At 50.5% G+C, this 15,700-nt stretch overlaps 2 protein-coding genes across 4 annotated transcripts; both read left to right on the forward strand.

Annotated features, from left to right (window-relative positions):
- Positions 1–2,288: 2,288 nt before the first annotated feature.
- On the forward strand, positions 2,289–5,346 carry ETV2 (ETS variant transcription factor 2). Of its 3 annotated transcripts, none has more exons than XM_069457925.1 (6): positions 3,023–3,092; positions 3,193–3,294; positions 3,537–3,596; positions 3,845–4,324; positions 4,820–4,932; positions 5,127–5,327. In XM_069457925.1, the coding sequence occupies exons 1-6, from the start codon at positions 3,023–3,025 to the stop codon at positions 5,325–5,327; spliced, it is 1,026 nt and encodes a 341-aa protein (XP_069314026.1). The 3 variants fall into 3 exon arrangements, with proteins under 3 accessions (XP_069314028.1, XP_069314026.1, XP_069314027.1); XM_069457926.1 differs by having other exon boundaries at positions 3,193–3,271; positions 3,517–3,596; XM_069457927.1 differs by lacking the exons at positions 3,537–3,596; positions 3,845–4,324 and adding an exon at positions 2,289–2,699 and having other exon boundaries at positions 3,003–3,092; positions 3,193–3,270; positions 5,127–5,346.
- A 2,785-nt stretch (positions 5,347–8,131) lies between these two features.
- On the forward strand, positions 8,132–14,811 carry COX6B1 (cytochrome c oxidase subunit 6B1). Its single transcript, XM_069457760.1, has 4 exons — positions 8,132–8,213; positions 9,844–9,960; positions 11,408–11,508; positions 14,631–14,811. Exons 2-4 carry the CDS (start codon positions 9,855–9,857, stop codon positions 14,682–14,684), a joined length of 261 nt encoding a protein of 86 aa, XP_069313861.1. The 5' UTR covers positions 8,132–8,213; positions 9,844–9,854; the 3' UTR covers positions 14,685–14,811.
- The last annotated feature ends 889 nt before the right edge of the window (positions 14,812–15,700 follow it).

Raw genomic sequence — 15,700 nt, forward strand, 5'->3', positions numbered from 1 at the left:
GAAAGTCTGACGCCACACAGCCCAGAGCGATCAGGGTAGGGCTGGGGGAGCCCAGGGTGCAGACCTGTGGATCAGAAAGGGCTTCCTGAAGGAACTGTCATTCTTAGCACTTCTGAGACTCATTTTCTTCTGGAATTCTTACTCTCTGGGTCTGGTCTCTCAGACTGTTTTCCAGTTTTTTCACTCTGCCAAACCCCAGCTGACTTACGATGTTGCTATATGTATTTTATGGCTATCTCTGAATGTCTCTAAGTCTGTATCTCTCTGAGTCTCTCTTTTCTCTGTATCTGTGGGTGTCTCCCCCTCTCTTCCCAGCTCCAAGCTGGCCTCTGCCTGTCGGAAGAGGTGCAGAACCTTGAATGCCAGGCTAAGAGCTTAGGCTTTATCCTGAAGGCTGGAGCAAGCAGGGGACTGGCATCACAGATCTGTGCTTTCGAGGGAGCACTGAGACCGCCACTGTGGGCTGGGGGTCTGGAGGGAGGCTGGGTAGGGACCAGGCCAGAGGAGGGACCGTGCAGGGCTTGAGTGTGGAAAGGGGATGAAGGTCTGCCAGGACACAGCCATCAGAACCTGCATTAGGAGGGGGCAAGTTGGGAAGGACTTAGCTGCACAAAAAGGGTGGGAGTGAGAGGAGACAATACCAAGGCCTCAGGGAAGGAGGTCACCCAGGAGAGGTGTCATATTTCTTCTGTTCCTGTCTTCCCTCCTTACTGCCCCCTCTCTGACGTCACATTTTCCAGTCTGGTCAGAGGGGTAAAGGCTTCCTTCCCTGGCAGGAAGTGCCCTTCACCCCCTGCCACCTGGGCTAGACCACCCAGCCCCAGGCCCTCAAACCCCCTTCCCCTCATCACTAGCCCTTCCTACCCGATCCCCTTCTGCTCACTGCAACCATAGGGGCAAGGCAGGAAAGGAGGGTTTTAAAAGTACACACAAGTCTTCCTGAGGACAGGAAGAGGCAGACAGGGACACTGAGAAAGGAGACTCAGAGGTGCAGAGATGAGAACTATCAGAGACAGTGCAGTGGGAAGGAAGACGGAGAAAACCCACAGAGAGAGACAGATGGAGACAGACAAGAAGAAAGGAACACTCAGAGATGAGAAGGGACAGAGATTTGTTAAAAGAGACTGGGTGACAAGGCCTCACAGAATGAGGCCGGGTGCAACAGAGATCCAGAGCTGGGGACACCAACCTGAACAGGGCAGAGAGACATGGAGAGACAGAGGCCAGCTTCAGGGAGAGCAGGCCTGGACTCCCTTCTGGACCCAGGGCTGAGTGGATGGATGGAGGCGCCAGTCATGCCCCAGGGCTGAGTGGCTCAACCAACACTGGATCCAATCAGCCCCACCCTAGTTCCATGTGACCTTGATAAAGTGACTCTCCCTCTTGAAGCCCAGTTTCCCTTCTGTAAAATGGACAGAAGAGCAGTGCCTCCCCTCCTCTCACCCTCCAGAATGGCAAGTGGTTAATAATCAAGAAGCTAGGTGAATACTGGAAAATGTCCATTATTAAAAAGTTATTTTTAATGGTAAATATTTACTTATTAATATAGCAGGATGGACACAAGCTTAGTCTCTGAAGCCAGGCTACCTGGGTTAAGGGTTGCCAGATTTAGCATCTACTTGTTGAATTTCAGGTAAACAACAAATAATTTTTTAGTTGTATATGTCCAAACATTAGGTATGTCCCAAATGTTGTATGTATGTATTAACGTTACATGCATGAATTATTTTTTGTTTTTTGCTGAGTTATTTTAAGCAAGTTACAGACATTGTAACACCTCATCCCTAAATGTGTTCATTTCCGAATAGAGACATCTTTCATATCATAAGACCATTATCACATCTAAGAAAATAATTATATGGTATCTCATATTCAGTTTATACTCAAATTTCCCCAATTGTTGCGAACTATTATAGCATGCAAGGGCATGGGCTCTGGAGAGGAAGAGCAGTGGGGGGAAGCCTGTCTCAATTTCCCCCTTCATAAAATGCGTATGGGAATAGTACCTACCTCCTAAAAGGATTAAAAGAAGGTCTATGGCACAGTTGGCGCAATGATCCCTCTAATGTCAGCTGTTATTACTATTGTTATTGTTTACACTGTTGATGTTATTGTTGTTATGATTGACAGCCCTGGGAGGCAGACCCAGGATGCCCTGAGTTGGGGGTTCGGGTCGGCCTCCCCCACCCCCACACCACCCCCCCTACCCCGCAGTCACTCTGCCGATTGTGACGTCGGCTGACGCTAGGGGGATGGGGGTATCTGGCCGGAAATCCCTCTTCCTGTTACAGATAAGCCCGGCGCAGCCCAGCTGACCCCAGATCCTCCTCCCTCACCACCCTCCATGTCGCAGGATCAAGTCCCGGAGACCGAGAACCTGTTCCCCAAGCCCCCTGCCCCGCCCCATCACCCCGTAAACACCCCCAGCCCCCGCCCCCCGTCTCGCCCAGCCCGCTGTTCCCCAAGTCCCCATCCAAGCCTACGTCATCCCTGCAGCAGGGCAGCCCCAGAGGCGAGTGCCTGTCCCTGAGGCGGGGGCGCTGCTCGGCCCCGCCCCCGCCCCTGCAACTTGACCCGGGCTGCGACCCCCTGCTCTGACGTCTCGGAAAATTCCCCCCTGCCCAGGCCCTCGAGGGAGGGGGTGCATGGTATGAAATGGGGCTGAGACCCCCGGCTGGGGGCAGAGGAACCCACCAGAGGTGAGCCGTGAACTGAGGACTGGACGCCTGGGAGTCCGAGTTAGGAAGGACCTGGGGGCTAGTCTCCCAAGAAGGGGGGGAGGACTGGACTCCTGGGTTTAAGAGAGGAAGAGGGCTGAGGTCCCTCACGCCTGGTCTGAGAGAAAGGGGACTGTAGGCCAAGACGCCTACAAGGTTCCCGGGGAAGGCAGGAGCAGAGGCCTGGACTCCTGGGTCTCAGGGAAGCAAGGGCTGGGACCCAGACTCTGGGGTCTCTAAGTGTCACAGCTTCACCCAGTGCCATTTGGACTTTTCCCGACTCAGAACATTCCCAAAGCACATCCATGGACTTGTGGAACTGGGACGAAGCATCACCAAAGGAAGTGCCTCGGCAGAACAAGCTGACAGGGCTGGGTAGGCTGCCTGGGCTGAGACAATCTGTGTGGGGAGGGTGCCCAGGTGGGGACCTCTGCTAACCCCCCACGGGCCCTAACCTCCTCATTCCTGCCTGCAGAAGGAGCTGAATTTGGCTTCTATTTTCCTGATCTGGGGCTCCAAGGGGACATGCCAACGGCAGAGACTAGCTGGAAAGGTTGCGGTGGGCTGGGAACCCCGGGTGCTGGGGGAGAGAGGGGGAGGCTGTGCTCCCAGGTCGAAGGGAGGAGTGGGGCGTGCCTGGACTTCTGGGGCTGAGCGGGGAGGGCCCGCCTGCTTGGACTCCTGAGGTTGAAGGAGGGGTCCCCGGGTCCGGAGTGAACAGGGGCTGGGGGTAATAACTCCCAGTCCCTGACAAATAGACTCCGGGTGGGTGATTGAGGGAGGTCTCTAGGTCATCGCTCACACTCCTCTCTCGCGCAGGGTTCCCGCAGCTGGACTGGGACTCCGCTTTACTGCACCCAGAAGCTCCATGGGGGGCGGGTGAGTGTGTTGGGGAGGCGGTAGGAAGCGTGGACTGGGGTCCTCAGGCACTGGGGCTGGAGGTTTAGATTCCCCAATCTTTGCCGCGAAACGGGGCTGGGACTAGGGACACCTGCTTTCTCAAGGTGGCATGGCCTGGATACCGGAGCCCCAGGCCCCAAGCGCTATGGCTGAGAGCTAAGAGCCCTGAACTCCCGAGGGGCCGGGGAACCTGGGCTCCCCTCACTTGGGTCCGTTCCTCCTCACAGAGCCCGCCCCTCAGGCTCTTCCGTGCTCCGGAGACTGGACAAACCTGGCGTGCGCCGCCTCGGACCCTTGGAGCCGCGTCTGCCAGACCCTGGACCCCGCCCCTCCCTGCCCGGGCCCCGCCCCGCCCTCTGGTTCTGAAGGGACGGCGGGCCAGAACTGTGCCACCTCGGCGGGAGGGGCCACCTCGTGGACGCGCGCCCATGCGGCCAGGAGCTCCACCCGCTGGGACTGTTCGGTCGGCCCCGACGGCGCCACCTACTGGGGCAATGGCCTGGGCGGGGAACCGCGCGCGGACTACACCATTTCGTGGGGCGGGCCTGCGGGCCCGGACTGCACCGCCTCCTGGAACCCGGGGCTGCATACGGATTGCACCACCTCTGCGAAGGCGTGCCAGGGTGCAGCTCTCACCAGCTCCTCCGAACCGAGCCAGCAGTCGGACCGTGCCGCTTTGGCTCGTTACCCCAAAACTAACCAGCGAGGTGAGAGGTCAGCGAAGTCTGTGGAGGGAGCAAGGCCGCAGTCGTGACGCCTAGGCACCTAAGGGGGCGGGACCCGGGAAACTGGCAGTGAGGGAAGGGGCTTAGGGATCTAAGCGTTCCAGAAAGGAGGGGACTGTGGCCCTCACGCCTGAGTCCTTGGGAAGGAGAGGACTAGACACTGATAGTCTCCGAGGGACCAAGGGGACAAGGACCCAGGCTCCTGGATTATGTGGGAAGAAAGAGATGAGGGTCTAGACCCTCATCGAGTCACCAAGGTGGGGAGGCTAAATTCCTAAATCTCCAAGGTGGGGGATCGCGTCTTGAGTCCCCGAGGCTGACTCTTTGGTTCCCTATATGGGTCCCCGAGGAGGAGGGGATCTGGACTCATGGGTCCCGAGTTGGGAGGACCTGGACCCTTGGGCCTTCGAGGTGACAGAGCCTGGTCATTGATCTGGGGCCGGGAAGACTGGGGATTCACCTGCCTCCACCCTGCAGGTCCCATTCAGCTGTGGCAGTTCCTCCTGGAGCTGCTCCACGACGGGGAGCGTAGCAACTGCATCCGCTGGACAGGCAACAGCCGCGAGTTCCAGCTGTGCGACCCCAAAGAGGTGGGGCAGCTCCCTTGACCCGCCAAGCCCCGCCCGGTCCCCTCTGGTTCAACCTAGTCCCGCCATTCACTGGCCCCGCCCCAGCCCCGCCCCTATTCTCAAGGCCCCGCCCAACCTTTCTCCGGCTTGATGCTGGCACCACGCCTGGGTCCCGCCCACCATGGCTAAGCCCCGCCCCTCCCCCTCTGCCCTAGGTGGCTCGGCTGTGGGGCGAGCGCAAGAGGAAGCCTGGCATGAATTACGAGAAGCTGAGCCGAGGCCTGCGCTACTACTACCGCCGCGACATCGTGCGCAAGAGCGGTGGGCGCAAGTACACGTACCGCTTCGGGGGCCGAGTGCCCGGCCTAGCCTATGCGAACTGCGGGGGAGGCGGACAGGGAGCAGCGACACAATAAAAATATCCGGATAAACCTCGTCGCGCGTGCTTGTCTGCATCCTTCCCACGGACACTGACTAGACCTCTCTAGGGAGCCTAAGTGTGCACCCCCACATTTAGGAGTTGGCCTCCCACCTCCGAGACCCAGGCGTCTGGGCCCTCATCTCTTTCCTCGCACGTAATCCAGCAGCCTGGGTCTTCGCCCCTTGGTCCCTAGAAGACTAGCAGTATTTTAGTCCTCTCCTCCCCAAGGACCACAGGTGTGAGGGAGGAGTGAGGGCCACAGGACTCTCCTCTCTGGAGCTCTGAGATCCCTAAGCCCCGCTCCCTCGCTGCCAGTTTCCTGGTCCCGGCCCCTTAGGTGCCTAGGCCTCACTACTCTGGGTTTGCTCCCTCCATATAGTCTTTGCGGACCTCTCAACTCGGTGGTTAGTTTTGGGGTAACGAGCTACCCACCTCCAGTGCTGGGCAATGACCAGACCCCTAAGGAGCCTACTGTGTGGCCCCCCTGTGATGGGACATACAAAGAAATCTAACCCAGTGCCCATAGGGTCTACGGTGCGCCCGCCCTGTGTCAGGACTTTTAAAGGAATCAGACCCAATCACGAAAGTTTATCTACTGTGTCCCCCTTGAAGAGAAGACTTGGAGTCCGGAAAGGTCTTACTGTGTGCCCTCCCAGTGCTAGGGATGGATGGTGAAGCAATTAAACCTAATCCTTGCCCCTCAACACCACCTACTCGGTTTCCTCACTCCAAGCTGGAGGACATAGAAACTTCCTGGAGAAGGAGGCAACTGATTTAAGAAGTTAGGCAGGCAAAGAATGCTTCAGGCAGAAGGAACAGCAAGAGCAAAGGCTGAAGGTGGAAGATCACACAGCACTGTTCAAACATATCGGTGTGGCTGGGGCGGGAACATGGGCCAGTTCACAAAGGATCTGTGGGTCATGGTGAGGAACCTAGACTTTGTCCCCAGAGCACTAGGGAGCCATCGAGGGGTTTAAGCTGGGAAGGGATTTGGATTTTAGGAAGATCTCATCGAAGGGGAAGAATGTAGGCATGTAAACAGGTAATTCCATAAATAGTTACAATGTTGATGGACACAGAATCTGTAAGAAGAAGCTCCTGACCCTGTTAGACCTGGACATTCCACCCAAGACAGCATGTGGGAGGCTTTGGAGGCCAGTCTAAGAAGAGGGAGAAAAGCAGTTCTTTCTCACAGCTCCCTCTCCTAGTCCCTAGATGGCACTCTTCATTTACATAAGAAATTCATTCATTCAACAAATATTTACAGAGCACCTCCTATGTGCCAGGCACTGTTTTAGATTCAATGGTGAATGAAACAGACAATTATTCCTTTATGATGCTTCTCATCTATGGAGGGAGACAAAAAGAGGTAAACATAATTTAAAAGAATGGATATAGTATGTGAGAAGTAAGTGCTACGGAGAAATAAAGTAGGGGTAGGGGGATACAGTCTGACAAGATGTGAATTTTAAATATTTGGTTGAGAAGGACTCACCCAGAAGGTGACATCTGAGCAAAGCCCTGAAGGAGGTGAGAGAGGGAGCTATGCACAGGAAGAGCATTCCCAGCTAAGGGAACAGCAAGCACAAAGCCCTTTAGTGGGAGCCAGCCTCTGTGTTTAAGGAACTGCTAGGAAGTCAGTGTGGCTAGAGCAGTGGGAGTGAGGAGGAGAGGGATAGGAGATGAAGGTATAAAGGGGGCCAAATTGTGTAAGTCATTTGTAAGGACCTTGGCTTTAGACTAGAAGCGTCATTTCTAACCAATAGAATACAGCAAAAGAAAGAAAAAGATAAAAATAGACTATAGGAGTCAGACCAGAAGCCAGGAAAGAGTTCTGGGCCAAGGAAGGGATGTGCTGTGATCTGACTGGGGTCTTTACAAGTGTCCCTCTGGCTCAGTGGGCATAGAGGGCAGCTGGGAAGCTGGTAGGCCTGGGAATGGAGTACTGCAACAGTCCAGGCTGAAAGCGATGGTGGCTTGATGCAGATGTGGCAGAGGAAGATTCTGGATATATTTTTAAAGCAGAACCAACAGGATTTCTTAATAGATCAGCTATGATGTGTGAGAGAAAGGTAGGAGTCAAGGACAATTCTGTGACCTGAACGATAGCGTTGTCATTTTCCAAGATGGAACAATTTCTACCAGATCCTTCACAGACCCAAGCTTGAACTCCTAACTCCACCTCCCTGTGACGCAAGACTTTGGTTTTTGAGTACTCAGCCACTCAAAACTTTGTTATTTTGTGCCTTCCGGGCTTTGGGGAAAGATGGTAATGAGCAGGGAGGTGGAATCTGAGTATTCCTCATATCGTGACGAGTGACACCCGGGACGAGATTGGTTTGTTTTCAATCCCCTAACAATCGATCCCGTAATAATTATGAGACTGGCGATTTTTGTGTTTTGTGCAGCGATGTATTCTCAGCCCTTGTAGAAGTGCCTGACACAGAATAAAAGCTCAATAAATATTTCTTGCATGAATAAAAGTACTTTCGCTGGGACATTTTCCCCACGCCCATCCTTCAGCCAGTCCCAGGATCTATAACTCTTTCCTCAGGTAAAGACCCGGAGGAGACGAGAAGCTGTCACCACAGGCGTCTTGAGCCCCAGCTCAGAGCCATTTGAAGTGCCGCGCCTGCACACGATTGGGCCGGGAGTGATGATGAACAAGCATTCGGCCCAATAGAAGGTCGGAGTTCTGTTGATGGGCGTGTCCTGAATAGCTTCGGTGACCTCCTCCCCGTGGGCTCTCTAGCCCCGCGGAAGACTCCCTATGCCCCGCCTCTCCCCGCTTCCGGCCGGCCCTAATTCCGCTTCCTGCCCGACGCTGGCGTCTTTGCCGAGGGTCACATTGAGCTACGAGGTGCATCAGGGGTGTCTGTAGGTGAGTGTGGAGGGCTCTGGAACCTGGGACCCTACCTTAGCGGGCTGTGGAACCCTATCGTCCCCGAGAACGGGGTGAGGCTTCCTGCCAGCAGCGTCCGGCAGCCCTGGGCCGTGGGCCCCGGGCCCCTGTTGTTCTGTTAGTGGAAATAGCTGACAACTATATAGTTCTTCCTTAATGCCAGACAACTTATAAGTGTATTGTACTCATTTAACCCTCCCACCAGCCCTGTGAGGTAGGGCGTGTGGTTATCCCCTTTTGACAGTGAGGAAACTGAGGCTCGGAGATACTAATCGACTTAACCGAGACAACACCGCGACCAGAATATGGACCCAGTAGTTTGGGGGACAGTGTTCTCAGTCACCAGTCCACAGACGTGGCCTCCCGCGGCTTGTCTGGGCCACAGCCTAGCTCCCTGGTGCCTAGTCCATCCTCCCTCTTTCTTGGACTGTGGAGAGGCCGCAGTGTCATCTCCGATCCACCCTCACCCTCAAATATGGGATCAAAATCTCGCCCATAACTACTCTTCGGACTGCATCTGTGTCCGAGCAACTGGTGCTTTGCATTTCCTCTCCCCATTTCTCCCTGCCCCCTCCCCCAAGATTATTCCAGTGCTCCAGACCCCCACCATTACCTCGGACCCCTTGAATTTGACATTGGCCTGTGCACGTCTGTATAACCCCACAACTCCTTGGATTCTCCGGAATACAGGCACTTTCTCCCAGATTCCTTGACGAAAACGATGTGTCACCTTTTCAGAGACATTTTATTAGGGGGTTTTAACCCTGGATCTGCAGAGCTGATAGAATTCAAGGAGTGGTAGTATTAATACTTGAATGGGGGTGGGGGAATTAAATCCATATTTTTACAAACCTCTAATTGAAAGGTAGCATTTCGTGCAGTTAGAAATTGATTCAACCATCTCAGTAGCATTAACAACTGTAACTTTGTTAGCAATCAAAATCACACATATTCTTTGCATCATATTATAGTTGCAAATGTCACAAAGTACCATGTCACTCATGATTACTTCAAAATTGTGTTACTTAATAAACCCCCAGCTAGATATAACTAATTTTCTTTGTGTTCATGTGCAGTTTTTTAATGCATTTAAACATATTCTGATAGAGGTTTCTGGGATTCATCAGACCCCTGAGGAGTTTGTAGCATCAAAAAGATTTAGAACCTTTGCAATGTAGGTTATGCCAGTGATTCAGGCAGCCCACCATTTGTATGCTGGATGACCTTGGGAAGTCACTTAGACACCCTGTCCCTTCCTTGTCTGTGCAATGGGGATAGTAATAGTTTTAGAGTGGCTGTAGGAGTAAAGTGTGTATGTAGCACAGCACCTTGGCATGTAGTAAGCACTCAGTGAGTGTGGCTGGTATTATTTTGGGACCAGGCAACTAAAGAGGTTGCCCCCAACCCTGCTGTGACACCCACACTCAGGTGTATGGGTTGTCCCTGCCCCTCTTCTTTGCATGTATGTTAAGAGGGAGGACATGGTAGTTTGTTCACACCCAGCACTTTCTGCTGTGTCTGGGCCTCCCTCATTGGGCCTGGCTGATCTGACATCCCCATTCTCGGGCTCCCTGGAACCCCTGCCAACACCCACTCCTTTTGCCTTCAGGAATCAGCACCATGGCAGAAGACATCAAGACCAAAATCAAGAACTACAAGACTGCCCCTTTTGACAGCCGTTTCCCCAACCAGAACCAGACCAGGAACTGCTGGCAGAACTACCTAGGTAAGCAGCACACAGTGATGGGGGGATGCTCACCCTCCCCGCCCCCACACCTTAAGACTCTCACCTTTGCCTCCTCCTAGGGGACCCATCCAGCCCATTCTCCTTCCTTTTAGTCTGGACATCCCACCTCTGGAGGGCCCATGCCCCTCATCACCACCTGTGTTCAGGTCTAGGCCAGGGTCGCAAACTTTGGTTCCTACAATGATTTTTTAAAAAAGATGTATGTGTGCAATGTAACAGACATAAAGGAAGTACATAAAACATGTACAGCTCAATAAGTAATTCTAAAGTGAACCCTGCATGCAGCCTGTAACTCAAACAGAAAAATAGATCTTGCCAGCACTCTGATCTCACCTGCCTGCTTCGTGCCCTGTCTTGAACGCAACACCCTACTGTCTCCACTAGAGATGGGACCCCACCGACTTAGGGTGATCACATTTTTACCTCACCGAGTTTAGGTTTGCCTCTTTGTGTGAACTTCATAAATACTGTGTGTATTCTTTTGTGTTTGGATTTCTTCATTCAGCAGTTTCTCAGATTCAGCTATGCTGTGGTGGGTAGTTTGCCCATTTTCATTGCTGTGCAGGTTTCCACAATTTATTCATGGACACTCGTGTGATTTCCATTTTGGGGTTCTTAAGAAGGGTGCTGCTATAAATATTCTTATAAATGTAATTTTATGTCCATGTGCATGCTTTTGGCATTCTAAGGAATGTGCCCAGGAGTGGAATACCTGAAGCAATTTTTTTTTAATTGTGTACTTTTTTTTTTTTTTTCTGAGACAGGGTCTTACTCTGTTGCTTGGGGCTAGAGTGCAGGTATGTCATTGTAGCTCACTGCAACCTCAAATGCTTGGGCTCAAGCAATCCTACTGCCTCAGCCTCCCAAGTAGCTGCCATTATAGGCCCTCCACCACACCAGGCTAATTTTGCTATTTTTAGTAGAGACTGGGTCTCGCTCTTGCTCAGGCTGGTCTCAAACTCCTGAGCTCAAGTGATCCTCCCACATCAACCTCCCAGAGTGCTAGGGTTACAGGCGTGAGCCACCACACCTGGCATTCACTGTGTACTTTTAAAAACCAGATTATCCTCTTCCTACCTTCCTCTTTAGGACTCAGCATCTTAGCATCGAGACCATCCTCCCTTCCCCTGGTTCTGGATTTCTATGACCCTCACACGTGCCCCTCGTGTTTCCCCATTTCCCCATCAGTCCTGATGCCACAATTTTCCAATTGAACAGCAGTTTTCTAGGGGGTTGCAGAATCCATTTAGTGAAGAGTGTTAGCCCTTGTTAGGACACTTGTAAACTTTGGTTTCCTGTGTGTGCACAGATTAATATATGAGTATATGTAACTGAGCATGAAGTCAAAAGTGTTTCTCACTGAGTTTTGATCAAAAATGTGTTCCAGCCATTGGTCTGGGCTGACCGTGAACCCCTTTCTTTACAGACTTCCACCGCTGCGAGAAGGCAATGACTGCTAAAGGGGGTGATGTCTCTGTGTGTGAATGGTACCAGCGTGTGTACAAGTCCCTCTGCCCTGTATCCTGGGTATGTGCGCCATGGGGGCCCTGGGGATGTTGGGGGGTGGGGTCTTGGCAGAGGGGCATGTGGTGGGAGCTCATCTCTGAGGGGCAGAGGGAGAACAAGGCATCACACTGTCCATGGATTCAGGCCTTTTCTCCTTCCTAGAATTGCCTTTCATCCTTCTTCCACCGGTACCTCTCCGCCAGGCAGGGCTCTCCGCCCTGGTGACCAGGGTCATCTCATGGACTCTACAAATATATACTCAGTGCCTGGTCCCTGTCCCTGTGGAGCTCACAATCTTGTGCAATCTTGTCCCTTTTTATTCTGAACATTTTCAAGTATACATAAAAGTAGAGAATAATTCAGCAACCCCAAATACACCCATCACCCACACTGAATAGTTAAGATTTTTCCACATTTTCTTCATGTGTCCCTTTTCTTTTTCTTCTTTCCTTTGCTAAAATATTCTTTTTTTTTTTTTGAGACAGAGTCTCCCTCTGTTGCCCAGGCTAGAGTGAGTGCCGTGGTGTCAGCCTAGCTCACAGCAACCTCAGACTCCTGGGCTTAAGCAATCCTCCTGCCTCAGCCTCCCGAGTAGCTGGGACTACAGGCATGCACCACCATGCCCGGCTAATTTTTTCTATATATATATTTTTTTTTAGTTGGCCAGATAATTTCTATTTTTAGTAGAGACGGGGTCTCGCTCTTGCTCAGGCTGGTCTCGAACTCCTGATCTCGAGCAATCCACCCGCCTCAGGCCACCCAGAGTGCTAGGATTACAGGCGTGAGCCACCGCGCCCGGCCCCTTTGCTAAAGTATTCTAAAGCAAATCCCAGACATGTCATTTCACCCCTATCTACTTCAGTAGGCTCCTCTAAATAACAAGGGCACAGTAAGGTAGTCCTTTTAGCCCTGTTGGGATCAGACCATTTGTCAGTATTTAATATTCCTGGCTATGCCTTCTTTTTTTAATAAAGTATTTATGTTTAGCATTACCCTATTTCATCAAATCAGTAAGACATATTGAGAGATCTTTGAATATTTTAAAAAATCGTTGACAATGGAATAAGCATGCTAATTTCAGAGATACTAGAATGAAAAATCATGTGTCGTAATCAAAGTATGATACTATTGTGAAAGTAATAGTGTTCATTTACAAAAACTAAACAAATGTGAACTGTACAGTAAAATAGAAAGCGGAAGCCCTCTGTGCTCCCCAGTCCCCTCCCCTGAGATAATTGGTGTTCACTGATTACATTTTTCTCTGTATAAATTTATCATACACAAGCGTGTGGAACTTTCAGTGTAAGAATGGTTTATACTGTGTATTCTGTCTGTGACTTGCTTTAATTGAGTGTTTCTTGGAGCCTTTTTTTTTTTTTTTTTTTTGAGACAGAGTCTCCCTCTGTCGCCCCTGGCCAGAGTGCAGTGGTATGATCATAGCTCACTGTAACCTCAAACTCCTGGGCTCAAGAGATCCTCCTGCCTCAGCCTCCTGAGTAGCTGGGACTACAGGCACATGCCACCTTGCCTGGCTAATTTTTCTATTTTTTGTAGAGATGGGGTCTCACTCTTGCTCAGGTTGTTGTCAAACTCCTGACCTCAAGCGATCCTCCTGCCTTGGCCTCCCAAAGTGCTGGGATTACAGGCATGAGCCACTGCCTGTAAAAATTGGTCCAGTCACTTTTGAGGTCAGATTTGGCAGGCTCTTTCAAAATGAGAAAAATTATGTTCCTTTGACCTGGCAGTTCCACATCAAGGCATCCTGCAAAACTCTTCACGCACAAGGATGCCCACTGCAGAGCTGTTTGTAATGGGGAACACTCAGAAACAACCCAAGTTAAGAAAATTATGATAAATTTATCCTGAAAGCCTTTATGGAGAATGTGTTGATCTATGTGACAGAATACAGAAGGAACTCTTCAAGACATTTGGGAAAAAGCAAATTGTAGGACATTTATATAGTATGACTCAATTTGTATTTTTTTTTTTTGAAACAGTACAAAGTATTTATAGTGTTTGGGGGTGTGTATGTAAATAAAATGGGCATATACGTGGGTGGCACTTACTATCACATAAGGTCAGATAGCTAAAACAGCCATGTGAAGTAGGTATTATTGTCAGTGTCCTCATTTTATCGAACTGTAAACTGAGGCCGAGAAAGTTTGAGCAACTTGCCTGAGGTCGCACAGCTAGGAAGCGATGGGGTTGGGGGTTCAGACTCAGTCTCCATTGTCCATGCTTTTATCTACTGCTTCTAATATATGGCATGTAAATGTTGAGTATGTGTGTGTATAAAAATATACATACTTGTAACTGCCTGTAAGAAGGTCCACAAAGAGCAGACTGTTATTTGGGGCAGTGTTAATTTCATATGTAGCCTTCCCCCCCCCCCCCACCCCGCCCTTTTTTTTTTTTGAGACAGGGTCCTGCCCTGTCACCCAGGCTAGAGAGCAGTGATGTCATCATAACTCATTGCAACCTCAAACTCCTGGGTTGAAGCAATTCTCCTGCCTCAGCCTCCAAGTAACTAGGACTAGAGGCATGTGCCACCATGCCTGGCTAATTTTTCTAGTTTTTTTTTAGAGATGAGGTCACACTCTTGCTCAGGCTGGTCTCAAACTCCTTGCCTCCAGCAATCTTCCCACTTTGGCCTCTCAAAGTGCTAGGATTACAGGCGTGAGCCACCGCGCCCAGCATCCCTTCATTTCTTATACTGTGCATACATGTGCGATCAACAGTGCCATGGAGGCTTGTATCCTTTGCCACCTTTTTGCACTTGACTGTATATAGATCAGTCTCATTGTTTCACAGCTGCTTAGAAGTCCATCTTTCTCCTGTTCTGACAGATGGCATAGTGTTGACTCGGGGGTTCCTGAAGCAGGGCACAGCTGCACTCTTGAAGCCCTCTGCAGTGAGCCTGGGATTTTTCTGCCCAATAGTGTCCTCCCCAGTATGTCAGCTCGTTCAGGACAGTGATTTTTGTCTTTCTGAGTCACTGCTGATTTCCTGGCTCCTGGAATAGTGGTTGACACATGGCAGGTACCTGTGGTTATTTGTTGACTGGGCAGGTTGGCAAAGCGAGAAAGAGAAATGCATCCGGTTGCCCCACAGAGAGGGGAGTGACACTGTCTGTCTTTCCACAGGTCTCAGCTTGGGATGACCGCCGGGCAGAAGGCACATTTCCTGGGAAGATCTGAACTGCACCCCACCTCTGTCCTCCTCCCAGGGTAGCAAAGGGAGACTTGGGTACATGGTGATTCCCCCCACCTCGGGGACCCTGAATCATGACTTAACTACTAATAAAAACTCGTTGGAAAAGTGTAAGACAGTGTGTATGTAAGAGCTGGATGGTTGGGCAAGAAGCTAGGGGTGGAATCAGTACCCTAACCAAAAAGGGGGCTCAGCGTGATTATCTTTTCTGTTTTGTTTTTGCTTATTAAATTTAATTTTATTGAACTTTGACCACCTCCTCTGTGCCAGTCAGTAGAGTGGGTGATTATATGAAATAGCCTCAAGTCTCTGTATGTGCTAAAATCAATCTGTTTTCTTGCCCTTACCATCTGTATGTTTTTTTCACTTATGTGTAATTTTTGAAACATATGAAAATAGCATAATTAACAACTCCTATGTACCCACCACCTAGCTTCAACAGTTATCAACAAAGGACTAATCCATTTCATTTCTAACTACCACTCTCACCCACAGATAATTTTAAAGCAAATCCTAGAGATTATATTTTGTCTCTTACAGATACAGATCTTTTCATACATAATTGCACTACCATTATTACACCTAAGAAATTAACAATAAATTCTTAATGCCTAAAAAGCAATCTCCTGCACAATGTGTAATTTCTCCCTGTCTTCTGGGAGAAATTACAAACTTCATGTTGATCGTGATGATAGTTGGAAGTCACTTTAAGAATGCTAGATTAAGAACTGTTCTTTCACGATGTCCCCAAAGGAACTGCCACACAATAACAGTCTAGAATATCACCCACCAAACTTGTCAGCAGGGGACTGAGAGCAGGACCAGCTGAAGCACCATCTTGTGGCTGAACTGGTGTGTTCTCAAGACTTCTCAGATGGTTGTGTGACAAACTGGTGAGCAGAGATGATTACTTTGTTGAGGAAGACGGCCTTAGGGAGGGATCTTCTGAGACGGCTGTCCATAAGGAGGAGGGCCTGCAAACAGGGGACTCGTGCATGTATGG

Source organism: Eulemur rufifrons, chromosome 24, assembly GCF_041146395.1.
Source record: "Eulemur rufifrons isolate Redbay chromosome 24, OSU_ERuf_1, whole genome shotgun sequence".
NCBI lineage: Eukaryota > Metazoa > Chordata > Mammalia > Primates > Lemuridae > Eulemur > Eulemur rufifrons.

Coding starts and splice junctions, on each gene's coding strand:
- ETV2 (XM_069457925.1), top strand. CDS start 3,023: ATGGACTTGTGGAACTGGGACGAAGCATCACCAAAGGAAGTGCCTCGG. Junction 3,093..3,192: donor GAACAAGCTGACAGGGCTGG/GTAGGCTGCCTG, acceptor TCCTGCCTGCAG/AAGGAGCTGAATTTGGCTTC. Junction 4,933..5,126: donor AGCTGTGCGACCCCAAAGAG/GTGGGGCAGCTC, acceptor CCTCTGCCCTAG/GTGGCTCGGCTGTGGGGCGA.
- COX6B1 (XM_069457760.1), top strand. CDS start 9,855: ATGGCAGAAGACATCAAGACCAAAATCAAGAACTACAAGACTGCCCCT. Junction 9,961..11,407: donor CTGCTGGCAGAACTACCTAG/GTAAGCAGCACA, acceptor CTTTCTTTACAG/ACTTCCACCGCTGCGAGAAG. Junction 11,509..14,630: donor CCCTCTGCCCTGTATCCTGG/GTATGTGCGCCA, acceptor GTCTTTCCACAG/GTCTCAGCTTGGGATGACCG.